Below are 21,036 nucleotides of genomic sequence, written 5' to 3' on the forward strand. Positions count from 1 at the left end.
TTGGCGACGCAAAGGCCCCTGCGGCAGATCCTTTGACACAGCTGAGTAGTTATACTTTGGCCAAGAGAGCCCCAATTTTAGAGCCTTGGGGCCCTATTGAAACCAGGGGGCCAGTTGGATGGGATGGGTCCAACTTGGGTCCAACGGTGTGTAAACAGAATCAATGCGTTCCGACTGTTGGTCTGACCCTATATCGGTTTGAGGGAGCTCGGATCGGATCCACTGTCGATTTGAGGGGGCCCTATCGGTTTGAGAAAGCCCTCAAATGCCCTGAACGGGTCCTTAGTTTGTCTAAGAGAGCCCTCCGTCGGCATGACTGGGCCTCTGCAAGTGCAAGGAGGGCTTTTGTCGGTCTTAGTGGCCCTTAGGCGGCTTATATGACCCTCAGACGGCTTACGAGGCTCTCATGCGCTGTAGGGGCCTCTGACGGTCTGAAGAACCCTCATCCGACCTACGGGCCCTCAGACCGCCCTCAAAACCGACTGGCGACTCTATGAAGCTATTCGTGGGCCTATCTAACAGGGCCCATGGACTGCTTACCCCCTAAGTTCTAATATTTTTGTTAATAAATATTTTTTTCCTATTTATTTGGGCCCCCTCCAAAAAATATTGGATGCAACCAGATGGCTTTTTGGATTTTGAGGGGGTTATCTTGGGCCCCTGTGCGTTTGGCCCCCTCCTTGAGGAAATCCTGGCTACGCCCCTGAATATCGGGCAACCAGAAAACTTTTTTGACCTTCAAACAGCATCCAGTTTGCTTAAGACCAGAAAGGTAGTACCGGACGTCCGGCCGGACCAGAATTTTTGCATTGGGGCATTCCACGTCAAATCGAACAAAAATCGGCTGTTTTGCACCTTACCATCAGCGATTTCATTATAAATTTGTGAGCGAGTTCCTGTGTCGCCCCGGACATTACATTGATGTTTTTTGCACATTCTGACCACAGGTCTTCTAAATATAGGGCATCGAATTTTTACAAAATGTTGCATCTTTATATTTTTGAACGACCATAACTTTGGTTGTACTTGTTTGATTTGAATGAAATAAACCTTACTGTTTAGGTAATTTCTTAAGCATTTGTTTAGAATTGCATCGACTTAAATATATGACCTTGAAATTTGCTTAACTCTGTTCTTAAGCACAAAAATTGAAATAGCAAAAAACACGCCACCTTCGATTTGGCTCATTTTCATATATTTTATTGCCTACCATATTCTTAACAACCTGTGAAAAAATTAGAGTGGGCCATTCATAAGTTTTGAAGGAAATGGCACATATGCAAACGTATGTTAGCACGCGCAGTGGAGGGGGAAGAGTGAGTTTCGCCCCACCCCTCCTGTTTTTCGCCAATATCTCATAATATTGATGCGAAATTACTTATGGCTACCTGTCCAGAATTGAATTGATCATCTCATCGTGCAAGCAATAAGAAAATTGGTTCACAACTGTTCTAGTAATAGCGGTGTAAAGTGAACATCCTGTCGCCGCGGCGACGCGGCGACTCGGCAGCCGGCGCCGACCGCTACGCGCCGCCTGAATTGTAGACTGTGCCGGGACGGAACGGAACGGTTCCGTCTTTACATCGCGCTCCTTACCGCTGATTACGTTCGATTCGCGTCAAATTTTGTGAGAAGACTAAGAAATGTACAGGCAATCTTATGGTGAAAGAATTCTGAAAATAGGTTGGTAAACAATTGAAATATGAACGTGTAAACACAAAATTGTGACTGCTGCGTTTCCCGCGTCGGCCGATCCCGCCTCAGCCGGCGACATGTTACTCAATTAGCAGGACTCTAACTGCCATATTTATTATCGGATTAACTAGAAATTCCCCATACATACTCAAAAATGTATGTTCTTTCGTATAGTGAAGATCAAAAGACGTGAAGATATCGTTGCGTGATAATGTTTTCGTTGAATTTATTTCATGATGCATTTCCACACGGCTCAAAATTCACCGCAAAATACCGTTTGCCTGAGACACTTTTACAATGGAACGTGAATGCTTGACTACGATGACTATGCATTTCCATTCTCGCAGAGTTTGGGATATCACTAATCAGCAATCAGTCATTTCAGAAAGTGTACACAAGCAAGCATGTCTTGACTCTGTCTTTCAAGGACACGCGCGGTTGCGTGATGTTGATGCATGAAACGGCGTTTGCCGCGAAAGTTATGAATGGCCCACTCCAATTCTTTCACAGCTGGTTAGGAACATTGTGACGGACATAATATGTAAAAATTACTAAAATCGAAGGTGGCGTGTTTTTTGCTATTTAAATTTTTCTGTTTTCATTCAAGGTCAAATGCATTTCAAGGTCACTTCAATTTAATTCTATAATTAAAAATCAAAGTCTTATCAATTGCCTACAAGACCCTATTAATATAATTTTGATACCAGAAAAGGAACCAGAGTTATAAGCATTTAAAAAAATAATGTGTGGCATTTTTGGCTATATTCGATGACCTATATCTCGGCGATACGTTATCAAATTTCGAAAATATTATACGTAACTCAGTTTTGAACCATGCCCAGTCTGCCTACAAATTTTCAGAAAAATCGAAGGGGATGACGGATTTCGGTGTTTGATTTGACGTGGAATGCCCCATTTGCTTCTGGGTGGGCAAATCGACGCCACTGGGTGGGCAATTGTGGTGACTGGGTGGGCATTTGCCCACCCAGTGGGTATGTTAGAGGAGGCCCTGCAGTTTGTCTACACGCCTGTTTGTAAGGTTTTGTTGTGCGTCGCTTAACGGTGGTTTAAACCTGCTCCATTTAAAACGCCAATAATAGCTGGTAGACCAGCGGCATTATTAATGGGTGATTGACCTTTCGTGAGCCGGGGACTCTGTCGGAATGGCCGTAGTTACTCACCATCATGACTTGTCCCCGATAGTCGTACATCATAGTTGATAACAGTTTCCCTGGAGCCGACCCCAACTCGTGGCGCCAACTCCGACCAGACTCGGCCGACAAGTTTCGGCTCAGAATTCACAAGTCCAACATAAAATGGGCGTTATTTATTATTTGTGTCCACCGGGCTGTATGAGCGTCTAAACTAATAGGAAAATAAGCTTTGTGACCTTCGCCGGATTTGGGAACGCATGCCTGCCGCTCTGTTTCCTCTTGTTTTACTTGTGTTGGTCACCGAGTGGTAAGAAGGGCCTATGTCGCACAGTCGGTAAGGGTGTTTACTCGGCCGCGCAGCGGTGGAATTGGACCTTAGTGACACGGGAAGGCTTGATCGGCAAAATCGGACCTGCGATCCATCCCACAAGGCAGGCGACTATTCCGGTTGGCTGTCCGAGCAGGGAGGGCGCGTTTCGAGCGAGCTGAGTAGCTTTTCAGTGCTGAACTTCCCCGTGACGAGGAGGCACGTATCAACGAGACACGCGCACCGCACGTCATCGCAAGGTTGCGCGAAGGTCATCTGCTGCTGGTTGGCGTTTTATTGGACTGATTGAAGATCAGGTGAGTGGCGAGTCACGCTAAAGTTTACACTAAATTGTATTTTCATAGCATGTAGCGACTTGTAAACTAGTGTGATTTTGAAAGATTCTGCCTACTTCTTGTCGCTGTCATAATTATTTGGTGAATGCTGGCAATTAGTCAATGGCGGAGTCCACAGTATATCAATATTGCAATCTTGGCCTACTTAATCATGAATTCGACATTCGCACGTTCTTTTTACTTCAATTAGTTTTACTTTGGCACCTCGTCATTATTAAGATACATTTTGCTTCCGATTTTCGTGTGTTGCTATCACTTAAAAGTTACAAGTATCGATTTCGGTTTGAAAACCTGTTGCGTTATGTATTCTCATTTCTGCAATCCATATGGCACGCTCTCCCCGTCTTTGCGGCTGTTTCGTTACACCGCCCTTTCTCCCGCTCCGTCTGAATCCCCGGCCCATGGTCACGCCACAGACCACGTCAGTCATGGCATGCAAATCGCGAGCTCGGCTGCAGCGCAGTCTCGTCCCGGGCGACCCGACCGGTCCCCGCTCGCCAGAAATACCCCGTCTCTCCCACGGCGCCGCCTCTGTCGGGCGACCTCGCTGCCCCGGCCGCGGCCCGTGAATCAGCTGGCGCGTCCGGGACGCTCGGTTCCCTCCCCTCCCCCCCCCCGGCGGCCAGACGCGCGCGCCCGCACCGGAGCGCCCAACAACAATGGCCGCCGCGCCGCGCCGCCGCGTCGACTGGCGTGACCTCCGACCGGCCGGGCGTCAAGAACTGACGGGCCGCCGCGGCCCCGGGGGGAGGGGGGCAGTACTGTGGGCGGGGCCGCCACCGCCTGAGGGGGCGGGGAGGGTCACGGGACGTGTTTGCTCGCACTGTGGGGTGAATACGATCGATGCGATGTGGGCGGAAGCGACACAGTGTGGCGCGGGCGGAGCTCCCACAGGTCGGGATGTGACCGTATGGCGCGGGACAGGAACGCGCCGGCTGGGACGTGACCTGTGGAACAGAACAGGTTGGAACATGAACACTGACCGAGCAGTGAACAGAGCCTGTGTCGAGGAGTGATAAGAAAGGACTGAGACAGATCAGGATTCGATCCGCTAGTTATAAGACACGCATTAGGTACTCTGCAATGCATAACGAGGCCTAAGGTATGCGAACCTTTTTATCATGTGGGTTGTCCTCAACGTGACTGTCTCGATCAGTCTAAACGGGATGGAAGTCCCACTCATTTACATTTCAAGGGTGGATGCATCCCTGCATAAATCCCGTGCAACGGCATCGCCTTCCTCGGCGGCGTCAGTTGTACCGAGAACAGGGAGGGGGGGGGGACGGATCCCTCTGTTTGAAATTCGGTGACTCGTTTGCACATTCAACGGGCGATGAAGCCTGAAAGTGAGCGCTGTGGGGAGCTGGGAGGCATGACCGCCGACCGGTTCCGTGTCAGTCTTTCCGCCGCTCGGACCACTTCCTCGTGCATTTATTCACGATGATCCTTCATGCGTGGCATCTGGCCGTGGGCCGGTGCGGTGGGTCGATTTCTCGCTCGCTCCGGCCGGCAGTTGGCTCGGCAGTTCACTCGGCGGTGTTTGGTGGCCACTCGGGCCATCCGGCCGACGAACTTTGGTGGCGGGGACGGGACGGGAGGGGGAGGGGTCGTGAAAGCGTCCCGAGCCTTGCCGTGCGTGCGGCCAGCGGGGGCCAGATGGCGCCGCTTTCGCCACGTCCGTCCGTGACACGGTGACACACGTGTGTCATGTGACACGCCGCCGTCGGTCGGTGTCATGCGCGCGGCGCGTCGGCACCGTCTATTGATCGTGAAGCCGAGCAGGCAGCGGCGGCGGCGGCGGCGGCTGCCGGACCGGATCACAGCCCCTCCCCTCCCCTCCCCCTCCTCCACCCGCCCGCCGCGACTCCTGCACTCTGCCCCGCCGCCCCTCCCCCTCCCGCCGTGGGGGAGGGGTGCAGCCCGCCTCAGCGCGGCTGTCGGCCGGCCGGCCGGGCGGTGCGGAGACCGGCCGACCGGCCACGTGGCCTCAGCGGCGGCGGTGGAAAATTCTCCGCCCGAGCCGCCGCGCCGAGCCGCGCCGAGGCGGCAGTCAGGTGCCTCCGGAGCTGGCTAATTTGCGAACGGTTGCGAGCGCAGGTCACGTCTGCGCTGTCGGAGCGGCCAGAGGGAGGGAGGGGAGGGGGAGGGAAGAGATACGGAGAAAGCCCAGTCACGGTGGGGAGGGGAGGGGAGGGACTGCCACCGTGGCAGTTGCGCCCGATGGTGCGTCATTTCCTTATAGGCATGTGGTGGCGAGTTTATCATAAGTCAAAAGATACAGGACTGTGGAACTGGTGCTGCGCTAAATTGAAAGAAATCAGGACGAAAGGACATCGGGGAAATCATGAATTTACATTGCGGGGAAATCGTTTTGACTTATCTTGAAAGAAATATATAGCCGCTCACTTTAACATTGCCGCTATAATCCGGCTAATGCCACCTGTAAGTTCATTGGGGGGGTCCCGAACCGTCCTTCAGCGACCAGCGTGCTAGCCCTCGTCTCAGCTGGTCCTCCCTCCCCTCCCTTCCCCTCCCCCCGCCTCCCGCCGAGTTATGAATTAAACCGAACCGAGCCACAGTTCCCGGAAAGCTGATGAGGCTGAATTCAGATGGGCTCCCCGAGTCGTCGCTGGCATTATGGGCATTTGTGAGCGAGCTGAACACGGCGGGACCTCAATGGAAGCCATTGACGCAGACCACCCGGGACCGCCACAGAAGGCGGACCTGTTTGTGTCCGCCGGTGATGACTTTCGACAAGGAGTCAGAGATGGAGTCCATCTTGTTTTTCGCTGGTTTACGAATTGCGTCTCTTGGAAATTTGGGAGTAATCCTTTGGAGTTTTGAGAGGTTATTTACGATGAGAAGTTTGTAAAAGATGATGCTCAAAGTTCGACATGAAAGGCTTTCGTTTAGTTATTAGATGTTTGAGATGCATTTGAGCTAGGTGGGGGATAGGTTTGGTGGGTTTGGGTGGGTGTGTCGCAGTGCCACACTGTCATATCAGTCGCGCCCCGGTGCTAGCCGGCTCCATATAGTGTGGACTTGGAGGTGACAGACCGCGGGCCCGTTTCTCTTTTCATGCACGGTGTGCTTAGAAGGGCGGGACGGCGCGACATTGGCTGCAGCCAGAGTCGCGGTCTGCCGGGAAGTAGTCGGCCCTTTCTCCCATCACTCGTCCCTGACGGCGCCATGCCATCCGACACCCGCTGTAGTCTCCCCCGCCCCCGCCCCACAGTCCACATGTGTCGCTGTACCGCCCGGCCTCGGATTACCCCTCCCCTCCCCTCCCCACACGGCGCGGTGCGCGCGCGCCGGCGGCGTCCCCCCCCCCTCCACGTCCCCCTGCCGGCGGGGCGGCCGCGCGGCCGGCCGGCCGGCCCGCGCCAGTGGCTGGGCTGACGCTGTGGTGTGTGCGGGCAGCGGCGGGGCGGCGGCGACGACCGGTGGACATGCTCCAATCGGGCACCCCTGTCAACAAGCGACCCCGCGTCGACGCGCGCGGTCCCATCAGCAACGGTCCGATGCCGCGGCCGCTGGTGGCCCTGCTCGACGGCAGGGACTGCTCGGTGGAAATGCCCATCCTCAAGGATGTGGCCACCGTAGCGTTCTGCGACGCACAGAGCACCTCCGAGATCCACGAAAAGGTCAGTCCAACGAGGATGCTGGGAAGGAAAGTGGTTCACTTAAGTGACGGTGGGATGGAATGGATGCGTGTTTGGGCATTGGTATGGGACTAGGACGTAAAAGGATGAATATTGAATGTTGTGCTGATGGTGTCTTTACTGAAACGTTTTTTCTACGTATTTCTGTGGTGGCCTGGTGCACGTTTTATGTTGTGCGATTACTCTATGCATTTAGCAACTGTCCAGTGTAGATTTTGTCTGGTGCTTGGTGGCGTGTTGATCTCGTCGATTGCTGTTCCTATTTAATGTGACTTGTTGTATCACTGTATCATGTTGTATCATTCGCCTCCCTGTCAACCTGTCTCATCCTTGTAATCTAATTGGCTGCTCACATCGTGTGAAATCGCCAGATTTATAAGAAAAATCGTGTTTGTATGCTTTAGATCAAGACTTCCAACTGGGATGCGCGCGGGCGGCAAATCTGATTAGTTCGCCATGGTACCGCTCGCTGGGCTGAGAAACTGCGACTCGCGGAAGATACGTCTTACCGATCTATTTCCTGGAGCTAAGTCGGTGCGGCGGTGTTTGAGTTTTGTTTTCGCGGCCCGCCGGCGGTGCTGAACTGCCGTGAATTTATTCGGCTGCGCTGTAGAAGTGCTGCCGACTTAAAGGAAATAGTTCACATTTTAACATGGGTTTTGAACTGGAATAGCAGTTCCGTAGCTTGGGCTGAGACTAGCATAAATCAGGAGCTTTTACAGCCCAACGATCACCTTAGGCAAAGATATTCTATTTCTCGTCCCGAAAAATGTGTCTTGCGTTGAGGATGTGTGCCTTGCATATATTCGCATCCAGTATGAAACGAGCATGGGTCCCGAAAATTCTTCAGAAACTAGAGAAATTATCTACGTAAACTCTAGAGAAATTCGCTCCAGTGAGGCGCTCCAGTAACAAAAGCACGAGCAGATCGCCCAAATGCCGGTGGCCGCGATAATTTCTCTAGTTTCTGAAGAATTTCCGGACCCATGCTCTTTTCATACTGGATCGCGTGTGCCTTACAGAAACTGAAAAGTTCTTCCTATATCAAAAATATAGAAAATAATCTTTTCTTGTAAAAAGGTTTTATTTTCTTTGCTGATCATTTTGAACATAAAAAATCACAAATCCATTGCAAAAAAAAATAATTTCGTGAAAGTGAACTATTTCCTTTAAAGGAAATAGTTCACTTTCACGAAATTATTTTTTTTGCAATGGATTTGTGATTTTTTATGTTCAAAATGATCAGCAAAGAAAATAAAACCTTTTTACAACAAAAGATTATTTTCTATATTTTTGATATAGGAAGAACTTTTCAGTTTCTGTAAGGCACACGCGATCCAGTATGAAAAGAGCATGGGTCCCGAAAATTCTTAAACTAGAGAAATTATCACTGCCACCGGCATTTGGGCGATCTGCTCGTGCTTTTGTTACTGGAGCGCCTCACTGGAGCGAATTTCTCTAGAGTTCTCGTAGATAATTTCTCTAGTTTCTGAAAAATTTTCGGGACCCATGCTCGTTTCATACTGGATGCGAATATATGCAAGGCACACATCCTCAACGCAAGACACATTTTTCGGGACGAGAAATAGAATATCTTTGCCTAGGGTGATCGTTGGGCTGTAAAAGCTCCTGATTTATGCTCGTCTCAGCCCAAGCTACGGAACTGCTATTCCAGTTCAAAACCCATGTTAAAATGTGAACTATTTCCTTTAATGAGCGCCCTGTTGCTCGGGGATATTTTCGCTGTCAGATTAAAGATTCCGCTGCCAAACATCTGCTTATTTTCAACTGCCTATCGTCGGAGGCCTGCCTCGGAACCAAGAGGTATCACTATGGTGGTGCTTGACAGCTGACGTGTCACGTATATTCGACGTGCGTGGCGTGATAACTATGTGCGTTTTTGTACACCTGATTCATTAAATTTTATTTCCCTGGTTTGGTGCCTCGTGGTTTAAAAGACCACTGAACATAGTTATAGCTTCTCTGATAATTCGGATATTTTAAGTTTGTGTGGTAACGAATTTTCGATTATTTGAGTTCCTTGATTCGTTAAGATTGAAAAGGATTGTTTCCTGTTTTCAGTCAAGAATATTCAACATCGGGATTAGGTCCCATTAGTGTCTAAATATGTAATGCCCTTTTCAACTGCTAGATTTGCTGATGAAATTGTGTTACCATCGTTCATAAATGTTTGCAGATATGTTGATTTATGGTGATTATGAGATAATTGCACTAACGCCTGGATCGTTTATTTCCCTTATTACCCTACGTCACACACGAGTCAGCGTAGTTAAAACGCCGGCGCCGCGCTGGTGTATCAGAAATTACCGCTGTCGATTTGTCCGCCCAATTGGAAACCATAGCAGCGAACACAAGAACCTCTCACATCACAGATCCAACAGCAAACAGCGACTGAAAAACTCCGCTGGTGTATCAACAGCTGTCGGCGGCGGGCGTTCATCGGTGACGGCGGCCCACCGTGCCCCGGCTGCCACGTGACGGTGTATCGGGACCATCTCTGAGAGGCGGGCTGAGTCGCAGCGACGCCGCGTCGGCCGCGCGCGCTGAGTTATTGTCGTCACGCCATCCGATCTCGGACCGACCCCGACCGGCCGGCCTTCGCCCGCTCTGGAATAGCTCACGATTTTTTGTCCGGCTCATGGGCCGTGGGCGTGAGGCCATGTTTAGCCGGCGGCGGAGGCGGACGGACGCGCCGGGAGAGGGAGGGTCGGCGCCGGCACCTGTCGGTCCGGCCGACCCGCACCCGTTCGCCGGCCGCTGCGGTCACGGAGCGGCCGGGCGCGCCGCCGCCGGACCGGTCAGGGCAGCCGGCCGAGACCCGCGCGGCACTTTCCCGCCACTCGGAGCGGCGTCCATTAGCGCGCGCCGGCGGCCGACCCGCCGCGCAGCGCCCGCCGCCACGTAGGCCGTTCTTGCGCGCGGCCGGCCGGCGCGCCGTCCGTTTTATAAACAGGGTGGGCCGGCGGAGGCCACTTGACGTGGGCCGCCGGTCGGCCGGCCGAGATGTGGACCGGGTGGCGGCGTCGGAATGTTCCCGCCGCCATGTTGGGGAGGGGTGGGGGGGGGGACGCCGGTCTCCTCCGAGGACAGACGCCGAGAAGACGCGGCCGTTGGCTCGAACGGGGAGGGGGAGGGGGCGACATCGGATCTCTGGCGTCGGAAATCGGGAAACTCTGAAACACTGTGGAGCGGCTGGACGACGGGTGAAGTCGGTGCCGTGTTGGCGAGTTGGCCGGAGTCGGCCGCCTGTTATCGATGGCACAAGTTGGGCCGTTGTTGGAGCCAGTTGGATTGGGGCGTGATGCGAGTGGCGGGACGGAGCGGTGGAGAGCGGTGCTTTTTACGGCGCGGCGCGCTCCGGCGGCGGGCGCGGGTTTATTAATTGTCGGACGTCAGCGGCGGACGAGTCATCTTCTCTGGGAGGGCGGGGAGAGCCCGAACCGAACTGGGCCGGGAAGTGGCTCCACCAGCCGCCTCTGTGAAAGCGGAGGGAGGGGAGGGGAGGGGTGACTGAGGGATGGCCGACGGAGAGGAGGGATGGGGAGGGAGGGAGGGGTGGTCAGACGGCCGGACGGGCCGGAGAGGGGGAGGGTGGGGCTGCTGGGTAGATTAGGGAGAGCTGCTGGCAGTCTGGCAGACCGGGGAGGGAGCGCTAACAAAGACGGGTGGTTCCGAGACGATACTCGGAAAGTGACTCGCCTCCCTGAGCTGCTCCGAATAAATCACACCGTTCTGGCAATAGCGCCTATCTACGGTGCTATATCCACGGTGTTGTACTTACGGCGTCACTAAACTCTCCACATGTGTTTATCATTGCTGTGCAGGCGCCATCGAACCGCAAGTCACAGTCATTACCAAACTCGTACTCTGAGCTCTGACCAGCCGATCCCTGGTCCACCCGGCCAGTGCACGGTGCAACTGACCGCACCCTGGTGCCTGGACTGTCCCAGTACCCTGCCGACTGGTAAACACCCCCGCCTGGTGCCAAGTGCCCCCTCCCCGGCCCTACCCCACCCCCAGACTCCGGTACGAGTTATACGGCTCCGTGTCAGTCGCCGACACACGCGGGGGACGGGTGACCTCATTCTGTCGTCGGACCAAGGGACTGCTAAACCAAGGGAGCACTGAACTGAACTGCCGGGTCGGGGACGGACCATGGGTGAACCGTTTTCAGTCCTTGAGAGGACAGGGCTAAGTCCTCAGGTATCTGATAGGTCTTAGCGTCTATGATGTAATCCCGACCAAATCTTTGATTGACCCCGTGACCTCGCGATACGCCCCTCCCTCCCCTCCCCTGAGAAATCACGGTGCAGACGAGCGTGAGCGATGTATACGTTGTCCTATCTGTCCGGTGTTTGTTCGTGGCTCGCTGTGGCCTCCAGTCGTGGTGACTGGCCGTGGGTCTATTGTCGCGGAACAACAGACTTGGTCTATTGTCCCGGGATAAATGTAGTTTATGGTGGTGACTTGCTGCAGGTTTTGGCGACTTTCTAAGACTCGCAAGCCTCAGAGTTTCTCAATCTCGTAAATCACCAGTGGTGCGAGTGACATTGTGAGATCCACGGATCACTATTGATCTTCCATTCTCTCTGTTGTGTTTGATCCGCCCGGTTCCGCGTTATCTTCGCCGTCTTTTATCAACTTCATTCACGCTTGATTACCGATTCGGCTGTCTCGCCGCAGCTATGGACTGCTGTTCGTTCCACTCCTTTCTTTCCTCGCTCTCTCCCCGAACTTTCTCCGCCACCGGTGACCGACAGTCGACAGTTCGGTCCAGATTCTCCGCGCAGATAAACGGTGACGCAACTGCAGCGGGGCGGGCGCGGACTCGCAACTTTTTACTAGAGCAAATGGCGCCGTTGTGTAAACGTAGCCTGTGTTTCACGAGATAGTGCGGTGTACACATTGTGACACGTTCGCGGGTTGTGACAGTTTGTTGAACGAGGCTAGCATGTGTTGACTTATCCTTTTGATTTTCATGTTTGGTCGTATTTTGATAATTTATCAGTTGAGGGAGTACACATTTCTATGGGAAAGGTTCTTATTCATTTAGATCAGTATCATAAGCAAATTTATTCAAGGTCGTAGGCTACGCTTTCGCTCATGCCGTGGAAAGTTACCTAGCTTCTGTTCATGCTTCACTTTGCTGTATAAATCATGGAAATCATGCAGGCTGGAGGATAAAGCTGTTGATCATCGAAAGTATTGAAAGTCAACTGATTTGCCCCGAACCCTATAAGTGAAGCCGGTTGCTCCATATGCACCTGCCGCCCAGTAACCGCTCCCCGCCGGTGTCATGTGGCCAGGTGTCACCTGCTGTGCATGTTCCGATGACGTTTTTCATTTGTATCGTGACGTCAGTTGACGTAGTTGGTCTGACAGTCTCACTGGCAGGCGACTTTTTTATGTTCAAGCGCCATTAGTTCTGGAAACATGACACATAGTTGCGCAAGGATACCTCTGAATAACAATACCTGCGGTTGCAGAATATCTCCGCGGCGGGTTTCCCCGGTGGATTATTATCTCCGTGTCTGACGTCATTTGACGTCATCGTTCGTGAGGGATGACGTTAATTATCGCGTTACGGGGAACTGGGAAGGACGCTGGACGCGGTGCGACTGCGATCCGACACGGCTTGTCACCTCACTCGTAGAGAACTAAGGCTGGGGGGATCCGTGCTATCGTAAGTTATATCGGACGTGGCTGCGAAACTTCTCTCGGTACGAAACTTCTCTTGATCGGAAGAAAATCGGAGGGATGAAAAAGAAAGAGCGGCAAATCGGAGCTACGTTGTACGTAAGTTGTTTCGCAGCGTTTAAATGCCCGTTTTACTACGATTTAAATGCCAAGCAGATCAGCTGACCTCGTAGTACCATGTCGATAAGGTCGAATTCCCCATACGTCTATAGTGTAAAAGTGACCCCTATTGCAAATGGGCTGTCAGGGACATCTCCTCCTCTGTAAATTTGGAGGGATGATGTGTCGGCATTCCCACGTTCGTTTCGGAGTCCATCTGTTCCATTTGGAGCCCGTCAGTTGGCGTCAAGAGTTGGCGCAGCGAGCGCCCCGAAGACTGCGTCTGCGCACGAGGCTTCGCGATGTAGGAGTATTTTGACGAAATCGCCCTCGCTGCAGAAGAAATAGAGGGACTTGTTGAGAAAGAGGAGGCCGCAGTGTGCCGACGACTTTAAATTGTACGCCAACGCCAAGACCAAGGCAATCAGGGGGCGCTCAGATGATCGGGAGGTTTCAATTGATCAGGGACCCACCAGGTGACCAGGGAACCCTCTGATAACCAGGGGTCCTTCCAGTAACCAGGGACTCCTTCAATAACCAGGGGCCCCTCAGTAAACGTGGGCCACTCAGGTTACTGCAAGAGACAGGAGTCCCTTATAACCAGGGACCGGCAAGGTCTCTCAGGTCCGTTTTTGACAAAGCTGTTATTGACGTCATATGCGAGCCCTTTGCCACCAGCAGAGGGCCCTTTCAAGCCTTTTTAGGGCCGTTTAACGTCTCTTGAGTTTCCTTTGAGGCTAAGGGCCTCTTCAGCAGCCGAGGGGTCTTTGAGGCCTTTTTGAGGGCCTCTTAACGTCAGCTGAGGACCGTTGGACGCCATCTGAGGACCGTTTGGGGCCTTCTGATGGCCAGTAGATGCCAACTGAGGGCTCTCTGACACCAGCTGAGGGCACGCTGACACCAACTGGGGGCCTCCTGACACCAGCTAAGGGCGCTTTTATATTTGACACGAGCTCAGGGCCCTTTGACGCCCTTTGAGACCTTCTGAGGTTCGTTTGACGCCAGCAGAGGACCCTTTGGGGTCATATTAGGGCCCTTTGCTGCCTTTTAAGCGGCCTTTGAGGCTTTTTGAGGGCCGCTTGACGCCACCTGAGGACCGTTGCGGTTTGACTCCAGTTACGGACCGTTTGAGGCCTTCTGATGGCCATTTTGCGCCAACTGAGGGCCGGGGGGCCCTCTGACACTAGCTGGGGGCCCTCTGACACCAGATAAGGGCCCTTTAAGACCTTCTGAAGTCCGGTTAACGCTAGCGGAGGGCCTTTTGAGGCCAAATGAGGGCCCTTTGAGACCTTATAAGGGCTCCTTGAGGCTTTTGAGGGCCGCGTGACGGCATCTGAGGACCGTTGTACTCCAGCTGACGACCGTTTGAGGCCTTCAGATGGACTTTTGGCGCCAGCTGAGGAGGGCTCACTGACACCAGCTGGGGGCCCTCTGACACAAGCTAAGGACTCTTTAAGGCCTTCGGAGGGTCGTTTGACGCGAGCTCAGGGCCCTCTGACGCAGGTTTAGGGCCCTTTGACGCCCTTTAAGGTCTTCTGAGGTAGGTTTAACGTTGGCTGAGAGCCCTTTGAACCCATCTGAGGGCCCTTTGAGGCCATCTTGTGGCCCTTCATTTGGCCATCTGAGGGCCCTTTGACACCAGATGAGGGCCATTTGACGCTAACCGAGGGCCCTTCGAGACCATCTGAGGACCCGGTGACCCCATCTGTGGGCCCTTTGAGGTCTTTTGAGGGCCATTGAAATTTCACCACAATACCCCTGGCTGCGCTACTGGGCATTTATGGACTCGTATGGGCCTGCTGGGGAACGAGATGGGCCCTCCCGGTCTTTTTAATCATCATTTCAGTTCATTTTACATGGTCTTCGGCGGTCTAAAGATTAGGGACCCCAACTCGAATGGGGGGAGGCCCGTGTGCCCTCTCCTGTGTGCGGCCTTGCCGACACTACACCGCTTCCCCTCCCTCCGCCATAAACGCACCGCTGCACTGCTAGGCGCCGACAAATACGGACCGGCGCCGCAACCGGCTCCCCCGCGGCCTGCCTCGCGTTGACATAGCCCTTCCCGAACACCAGTGTAACCCCCACGCGGCCTAGGTATCGCCGCGCCCACCTGTCCGCGGCGCGGCCTCTGATGGCGTATCGGATCATTGATGGTGCGATACATGTTTTGGTCAGATTTTCGCAATTAACGCGAAAAATTGCTTAAAACACTTTTTAAATTTCAAAATTAAAAAAAATAAATTACAAAAAGGACGTGAAAGTGACCGTTTTCAACGTGTAAATTTAAAACGCTCTAGTGCAGCCATTTTTGAAGAAATCGACTTCAAATTTTGCACACGTGTTCATCAACCATATTTGTTTAACATATATTTCGGTTTTGTGAAAATTTTGAAAATTTCTTATATTTTTCTCTTGAGAAAGAGGTAAAGCTTCGCTACGATCGGCCTTCCGATCGACCGAGAAGATTCGTAAAGTTAGTTCGTATCTTCACCATTTGCGATACAACTTGCGTATCTACTTAGCCTACGATGTGATGGATCCCTCCAATATCTGTTCCGATTCAACTTACGTTTGATCGCAACTGCGAGGTGCCTTGCGATTACATGGATCCCCCCAGCCTAACAAAGTGACTTCTGTGACGTCAGATAGCGTGATCTTGATTAACTAGAGCGATCTTTGATTTCTAGCCGTCAATGAATCAGATGTTGGACTGAATGGGCTGCGCTGCAGTCGACGTCAGATATTGAAACGGTGATCAGCAATCAGCATTCACTGCGCTCCTTTAGTTGCGGTGTCATGCTCAGAACGTACTCGCTTATGTGTAGTAGCATGAATCACGGACTAACTTGTAATGATTTTTAGGTTCAGTGGCTGGGTTTGACTGGTGAGAAAGTGAACGGGTGAAGTTTAACCCCGGGTGACACAATACACATGTCCAGAAAATCCCGTCCCACCTGTCTGCGCGGCATTGTGGGATTCCTGCAGTACCTACAGTCTTACCAGTCAGTTTGGCATGTTTGACATTGGCTGTCGATCCGGCGAGCAGGTGTGTTTGCTGAACTCTGCGTGTCCTAGGCCGGTTTGGTCTGTGATTGGGTGTTTATTGACACAGGTAGCTATCGACGCTCCAATGCACATACGTCAAACGGTGAATGAAACATTGTATCATTCTATCGATCTCGGGTCTCCGGGGAACTACGGCTGGGTTTGTTCGGGTCGCCTCCGATAAAATAGAACTCGAAGAATGGTGAGAGGGTGCCGATGCTCGAGTGCTCGAGTTTCAGTCCGGCCGCTCAGCGACAGTGGCTCGTGACGCGTTTGTGACGCGCGCGCGGCACGTGCTGTGACGGCGCCGTTACCGTCACCGCCGCCTTGACGCCTGTCCCGCGGGCCGCGGGGTCATCAACCCCATCCCTCCCCGCGCCCGCTGCGGCCGGTCCGTTTTGGCGCGCCGCGGGGGTCGCACAAAGGTGCTGCTCGGCAGTCAGCTGACGGTGCCGCGGGCGTGTGACGTCACAGGCCGGCCGCGCCTCCTGACGCCCACTTGGCCGAACTTTGGCGGGCGGCGGCGGTGGCGACGCCTGGTTATGGCCGCCGACGAATCTCCGGTCTATTTTAGCAGGCCGATCCAACAATGAGCTGAAAATGTGGCCCGCGGGAATGGGGCGGTTTATAAATGGAGTTAGCGGAGGCGCGGGGAGGGTGAAACTGGTCCCGGTGGCACAGTGCCGCTCCCGTGTCGGGGGCGGCGATATGCCGCACAGGTGCGTCCTAAGCCGACACTCCCAGCAGGCCACAACTGTCACCAAAATTCTGGCCTTGTTGGAAGCTCATCGGACGGCGACTTTGATGGTCTGTTTTTAGGGCGGTGCACTTCGGGTGTGCTCGTTTTTTGTCTGCTTTATCCGGCTCGAGGTGTTGTTGGTGCGCGAAGTTGTGCACTGTGGCCACTGTGCAGTGGAGGAGTGCTCAATGACACCGTACGGTCAACGGTGACGTGTCTGGTGTATGGATTGGTAGCTGGACTGTCGGCGGGGGCCCTTTGCAGACAAGTGACTATAGCTTGTGTTGTCAAAACACCCTGTCAATTGTCTGAATTGCAGGGAATGCCTTCTGTTGCTTCACCGTTATTTCCCCAGTGCTTGTAACAGTGACAACAAGTGTAACATACTATCGTATACTGAAGTAACAGGCTACCGTATACCAAAGATTCAGCACTCAGCAGATTTGTTATTGCGACTCATTGATTCGTTTCGTCCGCTTGAAATAATGTTGTGTGGTGTGCCTGTAATCTATTCTTTTCGTTGTCCGTGCTTCAGTGGTGTCCACCGTTCCCAAATCGCATTCCCTCACGTCCAACACTCCAAACCTCCCACCCCCTCCAACTCTGCCCCGACTGACCTCTGCTCCCCTCTCTGCCCAGGTGCTGAACGAGGCCGTCGGCGCCCTGATGTGGCACGGCATTAGTCTCACCAAGGACGACCTGGAAAAGTTCCGCGCGCTCAAGATCATCGTCCGTGTCGGCAGCGGCGTCGACAACATCGACACCAAGGTGAGAACGACGTCGTCGACGACGACGATGATGACGATGACGATGACGACGTGCCCAAGTTGCGGCGCCAAGTTGGTGCCGGACGTTTAGCGTGGGGGTGGGGAGGGGTGGGGGAGGGCTGAGTTGCAAGGACGCCGCGCCGTGAGAGTTTGGAGAGGGGAGGGAGGAAGGGAGGGGATCGCCGTGAGACCGGCTGGCGGGAACCGTGGCCGCCACGGTCAGTTGGGCAGGTTAGACGGCGCATTAGTGGCACGCTGGTGTGGCGCCGTGAGAACGGTGACGATAGCGGCGCGGAGGCGGCGGCGGCGGCGCACCGGCGCGCGCGGCCAAAGGTGACGTCTCGGCCGACCACGTGGTCAGCGCGCTGCGGCGCGGCGGCGGCCACCCACCTCCCCGGCCGGTGCGCGCGGAGGACGGGGGAGGGGGAGGGGAGAGGTCCGGTCGACCGGATCGATGGAGAAAAACTCTGCGGACAAAGACGGCCGGTCCGGTTCGAATGACCACGCGGCGAGCGGCCCGTTGAACGACCGGGGGAGGGGATCGGTATGGGTCCCGGGGAGGGAGGGGTGGTGGGGACGATGCGCCGCGGCTAAAATTGGTGACGCTGCGACGTGCAACGGCGGCGACTATTCCTGACAGGCTGGCGGCGTCCCCGGTCCCGGGCAGGAGCGGGTGACTCACGGGGGGGGGGGGGGTGGCCGCCGCCAACTGACTGACCATCTCTGTCCGGTGGGACGCGCTGCTCTCTCCGTCTCTCCCCTCCTCTCTCTCCTCTGCTCTCAGTGTGATCGATGCTCCTCCCGACTCGGCCGGTGCTGCTCCGCGCGCCCTGCCCAGTCCGGTTCGGCCGGCCTGCCGCCCCTCCCCTCCCCCTCCCCCACCGGCGCTCCCGGCCTCTGACGCCGCGGCAGCACCGCGCGCAAGAACGGCCTACGTGCGCGCGCGGCCGGCCTGCGGCTGGGTTGACGGGCCGGCCTGGCCTTTGTCTGGCGGCGTATCAGGCGGTGGGGCGGCTACCGGCGGCGGACGGCCCTCCCCTCCCCTCCCCTCCCCCTCCCCGTCCCTCCTACCTGGCCGGTATCCGGGGTGACAGCGGCCGAGGACAGCGGACGGCGGACGGCGCAGGGTCGATGGCGGAGGGTGCGCCCAGTGAGGGATGCTGACGGGCCGCTCGGTCAGCGACTGACCCCCCCCCCCCTCCCCCTCTCAGAGGGATCACCTGTCAGCGAGGCGGTATCACCCCCACGGGAGGGAGGGGGAGTCTACACAGGTGCCCGTCTGCAAGATAGGGACTTCCACTCGGTGTTTGCACACTGCTATTGGAGATCGGCGGCGCGGAAAGTACTCCGGTGGCCAAACAAACATTTTCTGCCTGACGAGCCTGCCAACTTGGCGCCAAGTTTGCGCTGAACTTGGGTCGACAAGTTGTAAAACTGATAGTTGATACGGGAACTTCATTAGGGAAGAGTTTGTAATGAACTTGGCCGTCCTTTGAGCGTGTCCTTTTGAACGTGTCCTCTGACACGAAGTTGTGCTGACAAGAATGACAGCTGTCCCTCTCTGAGGTTATCATTCCTATATTCATTCACTACGGCCTGAGTTATGACACACGGCTGCTGCTCCGATTTGAGCTGACGTTTGCTGGGCTGACGCTGCCACCGCCAAGTGCGCTTAGTGCTGATGCTGCGTGCTGACTGCTGACGAGAGGTGTACCGAGCGCGCGCGTCAGCACGGAGGGTGGCGCGGCGGCGCCGCGTCAGCGATACCAGCCACGTCATCAGGACTGGTGGCGTCATCGGAGGCCGCTGACAGTGGCGTGACTGAAAACAGCGACAAAAGGCGTTCGCACAGACTGAGAAATGGACACAGAAGTTATGAAGTGATTCTTGCTTGTTTTAGTTTGATAAAGTGATACAATATAAGGCTGGTGGCTTGCTTCTTACTTGTTTTATGAGGGCCGACTTTTTGTTGGACGTGATTTCGAAAGTTTGGAGCGTGATTTTGCAAAGTTCGGCTGTCATTCCGAAGTTGCGTTGTCTTTCCTCTGGTATTGGAAACACGTTCTGTCGTGACTGACCCGGCCGGGCGGTCAGAGAAAGTCTGCCGCCCGCCTGGCCCGCCCTCCCGCGGCGGGGGCGGGGGCGGGGGCGGCTCAGGTGTCGCCGCTCGGAAATCGGAGTCGCCGTCGACAGTGCCAACAACTCTGCACAACTCGCCAACTAGGGCACAACTTCCCGGCGACACGGGCTAACTTGCGCGCCGCCGCCGCCGCCGCCGAACAAGTTGGCTGATCGTGTCCTCCCGCTGCGCCGCCCGGCCCTCTCTCCGCCCCTCCACTCTTCTATTTTATTCCCGCCGCCGCCGCCGCCGCCGCAGACGCCACGACAAGCTCGCTGCAACAGAGATTTGAGGCCCGGTGTTGGCCGTTCGCTCCGCTAAAATATTCAATAGTCGAGCGTCGTAGGCTTTTATGATACGCAGAGAAAACAGACGACCAAACGGGAGGGGATGGGCGAGGTAGAGTGGAATATAGGGAAGGGGTGATAGTGATACGAGTAACATCCCGATCAGGGATGGGTCACGCGTCGGGACGGGCTAGGTCACGAGGGGGGGGGGGGCTGGCGAGTTGGTGGCAGGCGTGGCCTTGGTATGCCGACCTTGGCGACCGTCGACCGGCGCGGTGTGTGCTCAGACACCCTCCCCTGCATCCTCAACCTCAGAGGAGGGCAGGAAATGGGATTCAACCCCGTTGAACTGCTTGTATTTGTATTTGTATTGAACAATCATGAGCGATCCACATTCTGAAAGTGCGTGGCGATTACTGCTCAGAATCCGTATCCGCGGTTACTAATCTAAACATTCACAGCATTCACACATTCACTCACGTCAAAGCACGGACAGACCCTACAACAAATGCTTGTTGTAGGGTCGTTGGTAATTATGGCCGGAAGCGATGTTTATCGTGTCTAAGTAAGCAGCCGCCAATTTCAAGAGTGGAACTATTTCAGTGGGGTTATTCTAGCTCTCCCCCGTTCCGCGTTCTAGTTTACTCTAGGTGGGAGGGGGGGGGGGGGCTTTGTATCGCCCCAGCTGTTTCCTCGAGCTTCGTGTCCATATATGGAAATATCGTGTGGACTGTGGTAGCCCGCGCTTCATTGAATAGGGTTGAAATCGACAGTGGTAGTACTTGGTAATGGGGTAACCGGTAGGCTACTGCTGAATCAATTTATGCAGCGTTTCAAATTTCAATCAGTTACGTCAGCGTTAGGCCCCTGCGTTTCCTTACGCTATCAGTTACACATTCTTTACACTCGTGTGTGTGTAAGCGTAAGTTTCAAACAATTTTAATCTGGGAGTTTCGGTACGGTATAGTTTCGTGGTACTGCAACATTAGCTCTCAAGTTCCAAAAAGTGCGGTGAAGTGTTGGGGAACAAAGGCTGCTTGCGAACCGCGCCGTCTTACGTAAGCGGCTGTGCGGCGGTGGCTGCCTTG

At 54.4% G+C, this 21,036-nt stretch overlaps 1 protein-coding gene across 31 annotated transcripts in view; it reads left to right on the top strand.

Moving 5' to 3' along the window:
* Positions 1-3,270: 3,270 nt before the first annotated feature.
* The window catches only part of LOC122384089 (C-terminal-binding protein-like), a 37,889-nt gene continuing 20,123 nt past the window's right edge, over positions 3,271-21,036 (top strand). For 30 of the 31 annotated variants that reach the window (XR_006256965.1, XR_006256963.1, XR_006256962.1 and 27 more), the window contains exons 1-3: positions 3,277-3,473; positions 6,933-7,156; positions 17,415-17,543. Coding sequence is in view for 4 of the 31 variants with exons in the window: in XM_043371088.1 (XP_043227023.1) it covers positions 6,962-7,156; positions 17,415-17,543 (324 nt within the window). In the remaining 27 variants the exon portion in view is untranslated. Of the gene's footprint in view, positions 3,474-6,932; positions 7,157-17,414; positions 17,544-21,036 lie in introns of all 31 variants that reach the window. The other variant, XM_043371091.1, reaches the window with a different exon arrangement.

This window comes from Amphibalanus amphitrite, unplaced genomic scaffold, assembly GCF_019059575.1.
Source record: "Amphibalanus amphitrite isolate SeventyFive unplaced genomic scaffold, NRLGWU_Aamphi_draft 000181F_arrow, whole genome shotgun sequence".
NCBI lineage: Eukaryota > Metazoa > Arthropoda > Thecostraca > Balanomorpha > Balanidae > Amphibalanus > Amphibalanus amphitrite.